At 46.3% G+C, this 10,871-nt stretch overlaps 1 protein-coding gene across 1 annotated transcript; it reads left to right on the forward strand.

Moving 5' to 3' along the window:
- Nucleotides 1–3,644: 3,644 nt before the first annotated feature.
- LOC103270172 (putative 60S ribosomal protein L37a) lies at nucleotides 3,645–7,041 on the forward strand. Its single transcript, XM_008067720.1, has 4 exons — nucleotides 3,645–3,719; nucleotides 4,097–4,225; nucleotides 4,776–4,858; nucleotides 6,921–7,041. The coding sequence occupies exons 1-4, from the start codon at nucleotides 3,717–3,719 to the stop codon at nucleotides 6,982–6,984; spliced, it is 279 nt and encodes a 92-aa protein (XP_008065911.1). The 5' UTR covers nucleotides 3,645–3,716; the 3' UTR covers nucleotides 6,985–7,041.
- Nucleotides 7,042–10,871: the final 3,830 nt, after the last annotated feature.

The raw sequence follows: 10,871 nt of genomic DNA on the forward strand, positions 1-10,871 counted from the left end.
TCATCAGAAATAAAGATGTTGGCTGCTGGGATGGGAAGTGTGAGTCTCCATGTAGGAACTGTGGCTCACTCAAAGCATATCACGTGCTAGTTACAGAGCCTGACCTGGACCGGGTGCCGGGGACCTGATTCAAAGTCAAGTACATTTTCTACTATGCTTTTTCGGTGCGCTAAACATGATTCAGCCAGGCATGGTGCACTCATGCCTATAATCCCAACACTTTGGAAGGCAGAGATGAGAGACTGCCTGAGCCCAGGGTTTCAAGATCAGCCTGGGCAACTTGGCGAGACCTTGTCTCTACAATAAATCAAAAAATTAGCCAGACTTGGTGGCATCACCTGTAGTTCTAACTACTTGGAAGATTGAGGTGAAAGGATGGCCTGAACCCGGCAGGTAGAGGCTGCCATGGCTGTGAGCAAGCTACTGCAATACCCTCCAGCCTGGACTACAGAGTGAGAACCCGACTCAATGAATGAATGAATAAATAAATATTATATTTGGAGTCGTATAAGCCAGCAGTGAAGAGAACTGACTTTGGGATCAGACAGAACTAGATATGAGTTCTAGTTTCACCACCTATTGCTGTGTGACGTTGGGCAAGGTTCTTAACTTCTCTGAGCCTTAATTTCTTCATGTGGATTAATAAGAGTTATAACCATAGTTAAAATTGTGTACTGTTTACTATCTTCCAGGCACTGACAAATACTTGCCATGCATTTAATTCATTGACTGTCCACAGCGTCATGAGATAGGTATTGTAATTATCCGGATTGTATAATTGAGGAGACCAACACACAGAAAAGTAGAAAAACATGTCAGCGGTTCCACAATTGGTAAGTAGCAGAGCTCTGCTTTGAACCCAGACAGTCTGATTCTAGAGCCTAAGTTCCTGTTACCTGAGACTTCCTCTCTTTTTCTTAATGATGAAGAAAATCATTGTTCCTATTGCCCATGATCATAATGAAGATCAAACGAGACCGTCCATGTAAAACACTCAGTGCCAATGACGTGTTACCTTTCAACTATGCCAGCTGGCATTACTATTTTTTTATTTCTGAGTTGGAGTCTCACTCTGTCGCCCAGCCTGGAACGCAGTGGTACACTCACGGCCACCGCAGCCTTGGCCTGCTGGGCTCAGGCGATCCTTCCGCCTCAGCCTTCCAAGTAACTGGAACTACAGGCATGTGCCATCACGCCCGGCTCATTTTTTTATTTATTGTAGAGATGAGGTCTCGCCAAGTTGTCCAGGCTGGTCTCGAACCCGTGGGCTCAGGCAATCCTCTCACCTCGGCCTCCCAAAGTGCTGGGATTATAGGCGTGAGCCACCACGCCCAGCCAGCTGGCATTACTGTTACCACTTCTCTGCCCGTGAGCACCAGTGACTCGTCCAGTACTGTGCTCGGATCTTGAAGGATTCAAAGTCTATACCCATATGACAGGCCTCTGTCTGCAAGATGCTTTTAACATAATTGTGAGAAAAGTGAATGCATGCAAAATTATTTGAGACAGTTAATATTAAGTTTTGTGAACTGAAGCTACTTGTTCTAAGTTCTGACTAGAAACACGACCAAGTAATCCCACAATGCCTTTCAGCTCACATGGTCTCTCTTGGTCCTTAAATCATGGAATCTGTCTTATACTTTGATTCCAGTAGTTCTCAGAGCTTCCTCTTCTCTGGCATAATCGCCCCTGGAAAAAAGGTAGCAAAGCTTTCCAGTGTGTGTTCCACGGGAAGAAAGACCATCACATGCCAAGTCTCGGAACACACCCTCCACTTCGCCAACTCGAGGAGAAACCTGGCTCTTCCCTGCCGGCCCCTTGGAGAGAGCTGGAAGGACGAGGAACAGGCGGTGGGTCGAGAGTGCGATGCTGGAGTTCACGGGTTCAGACCTGCCTCGGGTGGGGCCTTGGGAGCGGGTTCTGACTCGGGCTATCAGAACTGAGGGGATGGAGGGAGAATCGGGAACACCACACTCAACAGTGACGTGACTCCTCCCAGCCTTCCGATGTCAGACTTTCCTTAGGGAACACCAGGCTCTTTCCTATCAGGCTCAGGAGGAACCATCTTTCCTTCTTTCAGAGCTCTGGGGAGTTTGAACTTTTATTTTTTCTCCTTCTTCCTTCCTTTTCTTCTCTTAGAAAGGATCTGGCTGTTTCATCCAGGATGGAGTGCAGTGGCATGATCACAGCCCACTGCAGCCTTGAACTCCTGGCCTCAAGTGATCCTCCTACCTCAGCCTCCTGAACAGCTGCAACTACTGGCTCCAAATTTTATTTATTTGTTTGGTTGATTGTTGTACTGAGTCAGAGTCTTACTCTGTTGCCCAGGCAGGAGTGCAGTGGCACGATCGATCGCGGCTCACCACAGCCTTGACCTTCTGGTCTCAGGAGAACCTTCCACCTCAGCCTCCCAAGTAGCTGGGGCTACAGGTGCATGCCACCATGCCCGGCTAATTTTTATTTTTTTGAGTTGGAGTCTTACTCTGTCATCCAGGCTGGAGTCCCATGGCACATTCACAGCCACTGCAGCCTCAACCTGCTGGGCTCAGGCGATCCTTCTGCCTCAGCCTTCCAAGAAGCTGGAAACATAGGCACGCGCCACCATACCCGGCTGTTTTTGGATTTATTGTAGAGATGAGTTCTCGCCAAGTTGCCCAGGCTCCTCTCGAACCTGTGGGCTCAGGCAATCCTCTCACCTCGGCCTCCCAAAGTGCTGGGATTATAGGCAGGAGCCACCGTGCCTGGCCCCAGCTAATTATTTTGATTGATTGATTGATTTTTTTGTAGAGACATGTCTCTGTTACCGAGACTGGTCTCGAACTCCTAGGCTCAAGCGATCCTCCCGCCTCGGCCTCCCAAAGTGCTGGGATTACAGGCGTCAGCCACCGTGCCCTGCCCAAAATGTGATAACTTCTCAAATGTGGCCACATGACTGTCTCTTGCCTGGCTTGCAGCTTGTTCTGAGAATGGAACCCTGGGTTTTCGTTACCCTGGGTCGCCAGCGTCATGCACAGGGCCTGGCACTTTCAGAGAGTACAATGGAGTGGGGGAAAGAGATGAGATTTGGGGTGGCAAACGTAGGATTTAGGCAGTTCTCCAAGCCAAGTGCCAGTAAGCAAGTCACTTAAAACCTGAGTCCGCTTCCCTGCGCATAAAATGGAGGAATCTGTACTCGCCTTGCAGAGTTTTGTGACATCTGTAAAATAATCCCGCGCCTTTGGGAGGCTGAGGGGAGTGGATGGCCTGAGCCCGCGGGTTCGAGACCCGCCTGGGCAGCGAGACCTCAACTCTACAATAAATCAAAAAATCAGCCGGGCGTGGTAGCGCGCGCCTGTAATTCCAGCTACTCGGAAGGCGGAGGTGGAAGGACCGCCGGAGCCCAGCAGGTCGAGGCTGCGGTGGCCGGGAGCGGCCACTGCACTCCAGTCTGGGTGACCGAGTGAGACTCCAACTCAAAAAAAAAAAAAAAAAAAAAAAAAGATAATCTGGATGTGCTTCTGCTAAAGTGGGTTGTCGTCCGGTGTGTGAACCAAGGCAAGCCGGGTGGAGAACCCCTGACATTGCAAACATTTCCCGGAGGCCTCTGGGAGGAGACCTCCGGACCATAGAGCTCAGTTCCTAGAGAGGCCTGCACGCCCACTTCCGCTCGTCCGCCTCATACCGCGCCTGCGCACTGCGTCCCTTCCTCTCTGAGCTCGGGCCTCCTGGGCGGCGCAATGGTGAGTGGTGGTTCTCTGCGCGGCCCAGGTCGCTATCCGTCGGCATCTCTCCTTTTCTTGGTTTCTTCGCGCGTGCCCGTCTTCGTTTCCCTTCTCTGCTTGGTGCTCTCCCGGATCTCGGCGCCTTCGCACGAGACCCCACTCGGGGACGCCGCCCAAGGCGGAGGGGAGGGGGCGGCCTGGTGGGGCCGGACCCACCCGGGCCCACCCGGGCCCGGTTATCCTGGGACCTTCGGAGCACGCGGCCCGCTCTGGGCTCCGACTTTCCGGGGTTGAGTTTGGGGGGGACCTCGGTCCCAGCGGTGGTGAGGTGGCGGCGCCGGGAGCCGGGTCCCGACTCTGAACGTCGGGTCGGCCTTGTTTCTGGCGCCCAACAGGCCAAACGCACCAAGAAGGTCGGAATCGTCGGTAAATACGGGACCCGCTATGGGGCCTCGCTCCGGAAGATGGTGAAGAAGATCGAGATCAGCCAGCACGCCAAGTACACTTGCTCCTTCTGTGGCAAAGTAAGGCGGTCTCCGGGGGTGGGGAGGGCAGGTGTCCTCCCGAGGGAGGCCTCCCTGCTAAGCTGGGTGGGGGGCGGGCCGGTGCGGGTTGACGGTAACTGGAGATCATGCGAAACGTTTTCATCTAAAGCTGGAGGAGGAAAAGCCATTTGGCAGAGAGCCCCAGCCTCAGATCTGCCTTGTGGGAAATGATTTCATCGATTTTTGTCTCCTGGTGTTTCTGGACCAGCCCCCGAGAAGGCTGCTAGTCTGTGTTTCTAACAACGTCCTGCTAAACTAAAGGATTGTTGTTGAATCGAGGCTTGGGTGTCTAGGGTGTGACGAAGTACTGCATTGCAGCAACCCTTGTTTTGGGGGGAAGAGGTACTTTGACATCCCTGGCCACACCATCTTGAATCTAGATTTTGCACCTAGTGAGCTTCGGAGGATTGGTAGCATCCTGTGATGTCATGAAGCTCGCCAGTTGGGGTGTTCTTTTGCGACTTAGACTCCTGGATACTCGTAAGATACAAGGCTGCTTGGCTCCTAGTGAAAATGGACTCTCTTACAGACCAAGATGAAGAGGCGCGCTGTGGGCATCTGGCACTGTGGCTCTTGCATGAAAACAGTAGCTGGTGGAGCCTGGACCTACAAGTGAGTCTGTTCTTTGTGGTGTTTTGGAAGTGGGGGCAGATAGGGCCAAACTGGAGGTTGGATGCTGGGTGGACTCGTTTTGACTCTTCTTATACAGGACTGAGAAAGCAAGGATGCTTTTGCATTTTCAGGATTTTTTTGTGGTGTTGAAATCGTCAGTTATTTCAAGAATAAACAATACTGAAATAAGGAAATCTGATTCATGTATTACTTTAGAATTTTAGTTATTGGGATCGTCATTGGTAAACATATGGATGGGGCAGGTTCGTTAGTGGGACTGAATTTGTACTGAATCTTAGGGTTTTTTCCCCTGATTTGGAGTCTCACTGTCGCCCAGGCTGGAGTGCAGTGGCACACTCATGGCCACTGCAGCCTTGACCGGCTAGGCTCAGGTGATCCTTCCGTCTCAGCCTTCCAAGTACCTGGAACTACAGGCGCGTGCCACCATACCCTACTAATTTTTTGATTTATTGTAGAGATGAGGTTTCGCCAAGTTGCCCAGGCTGGTCTTGAACCCTTGGGCTCAGGCAATCCTCTCATCATCTCGGCCTCCCAAAGTGCTGGGATTATGGGCGTGAGCCACTGTGCCCAGCAAAAAATAGTTAACCCTTTGCACTTGGGTGTCCTATCTGAAATTTGTAAAGCTTCTGATCAGTTGAGAAGCGGGTTTCAGGAATCAACAAGTGCGTCCTTCCACATCATCGTAGAAACAAGAGACTGGACAAGAAATTATGTATTAATGTGGGAGGAAAAAAAACGAGACTGTTGTCTGCTTGAGTGGAAAGCATCAGGTGGAAGACATCAAACAAATTATTGCGCAGTATGTGTCAGTGAACCTGCAGTGCATGTTGGTGACTGTTTCACACGTTACCACGTTAGAAAAATACAAGATAAACAATTGCGGGTATTTTTGTCATAAATAAGTTCATCAATGTCCAAAATTCCATTATAAGCTAAATGTCATTGCAATAAAGTAATTCATTTTTCACTATTTCATTAAAAAGTGCGGCTTGCTTGCTGGTGGGTGATCCATGAGATTCTCCAAGTGCAAAGGGTTAGAGGTCAGTTAGCTAAAAACTATTTGGAAACTTAAAGCCATTGGGACCACCATACCTTTGATATTCTAAACAGTATTGATTAGACTTTGGGTTTGTGACTGAGAAGGCTGGTGAGGTAAGCATATCTATGCTGGTTACTGTTTGCTTTGACTCTTAAGCTTATCAGTTCCTGGAAATGAAAGCCACACATTAGACTCTCCAGTCTTGGAATTCATTGCTGACCTTGAAGTCTGAAGTGGTCTTCCTCCAGCCAACGTCTAGGCCTGTGTTGTCCAGTACTTAGCCACAAACATGGCTGCTATGATTAAATAATTGAAATGGATTAGGCTTGGTGGTTCAGCCTATAATTCCAGCACTTTGGAAGGCCGAGGCAAGTGAATTGCCTGAGCCCCCTGCGGGTTCGAGACCAGCTTGGGCACTTGGTGAGACCATGTGTCTACAATACATTAAAAAATTAGCTGGGTGTGATAGCACTTGCCTATAGTTCTGGCTACTTGGAAGGCTAAGGCGAAAGGATTGCTGGAGTCCAGCAGGTTGATGCTGGGGTGGCCATGCACATGCCACTGCATTCCAGTCTGGTGACAGTGAGACTGCAACTCAAAAAACAAACAAAACAACAAAAATAATTGAAATTAAGTTAACAGTGGAAAATGTTGAAATATGGAAATATATTTACACATTATGGGAGAGAATTTTTTAAAAATACTTTGTTAGTCTGAGAAAACGCACATGCGATTGCATGTCTAATTTTACAAGAGCATGAAAAAATGAGTCTTAAAGGTTGTTATGTGATTTAGGAGCCACTCATTTCTGAGTTGTAGTCTAATGTTGTCTTAAGTCTTTGGATTAACTGCAGCAAATAATTGATAGAACAGTCTATCTCTGTATAATTATTTCCATAAGAGTTCCAAAAAGATTGTAATGCCAAGATAGGCAGATTTACTTATTTGTCACTGCATGTGTTAACATGCTTAATTATGTTAAAACTGAATTTCTCTTTGCAGTACCACTTCTGCTGTCACAGTGAAGTCTGCCATCAGAAGACTGAAGGAATTGAAAGACCAGTAGACGCTCCATTTGAGGCATCACTAGCCTATAATAAATGGCTTAATTTATGTAACCAAATTGCCTTGGTTTATTATTTTACTAGACAGTCTTGTTTGTGCTGTGTTTAATGCTGCTTTTTCAAAAGTCTTGGAAATTGAAGTTTTTCTAATTTGTGGCTTCTCTTCGACACCTTTATTCAGTTAATCACTGAGTTCACTGCCAATTTCCCCTGTTTTAATTTCTCAACCATGTGTCTAAGCTCCTGTCTCATGTGAACTCGGGCCTCCTAAGTGATATGTCTATCATCTCCACAGAGTAATTCTTTGGGAATGCTAGTCTAATAGATAAAAGTGGATTTTTTTTAGGGTGGAATAAAAGCTGGCTCTCAAAAACTTTTTTCTGTGTAGGTTATTGTTGCCCTCAACAGTTTAGCTCACTGTAGTGTCCTCGACTATCATAATTTCCTGTGCATAGTAGGCTTAAGTGCATGATGGGTAAGTGTGGATCACTTTCTGTAACAAAATGGTATTCCTACTGACTTAGTACTGTGAAGCATAAGTGCCGTGCGTTTGTAGGAGTGGTACCAGGCATGACAAGGCAGGAATTTTAGACTCTAGAAATATTTGGTGCAGGTCTTAATAGGAATCTCCAGATGAATGATTTCACAGCACTGGGAATGGCATGGGGAATCGGGTTGCATAATGCTGTGATTAAGAGCAACAATTCAAACTGCTTAGATAGTGGGTGGTCTCTGTTAAGTGACTATAATAACTCCTCTTGGTTTCCTACATTGTTTCTGGTAGAAGCATGAAGCATATCATTTGTGATAGGATTGCTAGTTTGAGGTCTTAAAAGCTTCTGTGTTGCCTTGTTTAGGAATTTGGACATGATTATGTAGGCATGGATGCAATGTTCTATGTATGTATCTCCCCCTCCCCATCTCATCACAGCCTCAACCTGGGCTCAGGCAATCTTTTTGCTTCAACCTTTGTAGCTTGGTCTACAGGTGTGCACCACCACTCCTGGCTAATTTTTAAATTTTTTTGTAGAGATGGGGTCTCACTGTTGCCAAGCTGGTCTCAGATTACTGGGCTCAAGTGATTATCCCATCCCATCTCCACCTTCCAAGATGCTGGGATTGCAGACGTGAAGCCACTGTTCCTGGCCCAAGAATATTGTTTTTAACATGCACAGCTGAAGAGGAGTGGGTGGAGGACATGCTGGTAGTAGAGACCAATTAAAAAGGTGTTAGAATAATAAATATTTTTATACCTAAGGATATGGTGACTTTTCCTCAATCACAGGGGGAGGCAGGTGATGTAGGTAGGACTGAAAACGGGGTTTCTGACTTCCAGTCCATGTTTTTCCTGCTGTGTATAGGTTGCTTTATATTTTAGCGGCTCAAAATATGTCCCTTATTAGTCCGCCTCATCCCATATTAGCCCTTTACACTCAGAGACATTTTGCAGATCACCTGCTAGTGCTTGACCACTTTTTTTTTTTTTTGAGTCATGCCCCTGGAGTGCAGGGGCATGCTCACAGCCACCACAGCCTCAACCCGCAGGGTTCAGGTGATTCTTCCGTCTCACCTTCCAGGTAGCAGGAACTATAGGCATGTGCCACTAAGCCCGTCTCACCTTCCAGGTAGCAGGAACTATAGGCATGTGCCACTAAGCCCGGCTAATTTTTTGATTTGCTGTTGAACCCTGTGGACTCAGGCAGTCCTCTCACCTTGGCCTCCTAAAGTGCCAGGATTATAGGCATGAGCCACTGCTCCCGGCTTTGACCACTTTTTTTACGAAATAGTGAAAAACATCACTTCATATTAAATAGTATAGTATTGGAATCAATTATCTTATTGTAATATTTGGCTTATAATGGAATTTTGGACATTGAGGAACTTAATACAAATAAAATTTTGTATCATTTTTCTCATTGAACAAGCGAAACCAACAACACTGCAGGCTTGTTGATAAATGTACAATAGTAATTTGAAGTCTTCCACCTGTTGTTTTTCTATTCAAGCAGACAATGCAGTCTCATTTTTTTCCTCCTACATTAATAATACGTTGTTTATTGTCCAGTCTGCACCACTGTGAAAGCACTTAATACATTTTTTTCTGCATAACACCAGCTGATATTTTTAATATGTATATCTCAGTACATATTCCATCTCTTTATTTACTTTTTCATGCAGTTTGAATGGAAAACATCAAGGAAACATACATTTTTAAAGATTTGCCCTGGCTTAAGTTTGTCCTGTATATTCACCAGCAATCTCTTTATGTCCCTTGAGAGGGGACATCCAAGATTTGCTAGATTTACGGTGTTCCCTCAGGACATCCAAGTACAAAGGGTTGAATAGTCCCAACTCCATTCCCTGTCTTGTTTTCAGTGGTTTTCTGAGCCTTTGGATCATAAGTCATTTGAACATGGCATCAGGATATAAAAATTGAGTAAGGCATATGTTTTTCACAAGACCACGATCGGAGGCAAGATAGGAGCACATCTAATTGCAAGTTTTGTTTGGGGTGTGGAACTGACAGAATATTTTAGCTTTTTTTTTTAAAGGATTATCAATAAGAGGAGCTGAGGATCAAGTTCTGGAGCTGAGCACTTTGGGAAGACTGCTTGAGTCAGGAGTTTGAGACCAGCCTGGGCAACATAGAGTTCATCTCTATAAAAATAAATACATTAATTAATTAAGATAACTGGGCATGGTGTATTAGGAAGGCTGAGGTGAGCAGATGGGCTCACTTGAGCCCAGCAGATGGAGGCTGCAGTGAGCCATGATCATGCCACTGCACTCCAGCCTGGGCAACAGAGTGAGACTGACTCAAACCACCACCACCAAAAAAAACAAAAAACTTGGGACTGTGAAGGAATTTTAGGAGGATCAAATTAAGATTAGAAATAATAGATCAAGCTGGGCTCGTTGGCTCAGCCTGTAATCCCGCGCCTTTGGGAGGCTGAGGTGAGTGGATTGCATGAGCCGGCGGGTTCGAGACCCGCCTGGGCAGCGAGACCTCATCTCTACAGTAAAATCAAAAAATCAGCCGGGCGTGGTAGCGCATGCCTGTAATTCTGGCTGCTTGGAAGGCTGAGGCGGAAGGATCGCCGGAGCCCAGCAGGTCGAGGCTGTGGTGGCCGGGAGCGGCCACTGCACTCCAGTCTGGGTGACAGAGTGAGACTCCAACTCAAAAAAAAAAAAGAATAGATCAGCATCTTTGAAATGTAGCAACCAGAACCAAGGAATCTGTACAAACTTTTTACTGTTACTATCTTCTTTTGGGAAACCAAAAGCTATTTTGTTGTTGATAGCATGATGGGCCAAAATTCATCAACGGAATGGAAACATTGATTATATGCTTTGGGGGTACATTACTCAAAATGAGTCAAGGGTCAAATTAACGTCATGCCACAGTCAACTCTGTAGGCCATGGCCTTTGAGAGTAGTGTCAGAAGAGTGGGTGATATCAACAACAAAGATGCACAGGTATTTTTGTGGGTTCAGTTAATGAGGAAGAGGGGTTAGCTGAGAGTAGAGACTATTCATTAAACCAGCATGCATTGACCACCCCCACCAACATGGACAAGATGTGATCACTATCAAAGCTCACAATTTAGCAGGGGTGAAAGCATACCTCATTAAACTTAATTACAAACTCTGGGTTTGGCAAACTTTGTGTGCTATGTGCTAAAAGTTCCAACGTTTTATATACATGGCAATTCCAATTAAATGCTTTTTTTTTCTTCTTGGAATTGTGCAGAATGTTTCTAGAATTTATTTGGGAACATAACAATTGGAAAGAACAAGAATCAAAAAGTAGCAGAGTGGTTAAGAATGTGGATTTGGGAGTCAGAAGCAGGAGTTTTAACTTCTTACTCTGCTATACTAGCTGTGTGAC

Source organism: Carlito syrichta, unplaced genomic scaffold, assembly GCF_000164805.1.
Source record: "Carlito syrichta isolate Samal-C Ts95f unplaced genomic scaffold, Tarsius_syrichta-2.0.1 Scaffold309736, whole genome shotgun sequence".
In the NCBI taxonomy this organism is placed as follows: Eukaryota; Metazoa; Chordata; class Mammalia; order Primates; family Tarsiidae; genus Carlito; species Carlito syrichta.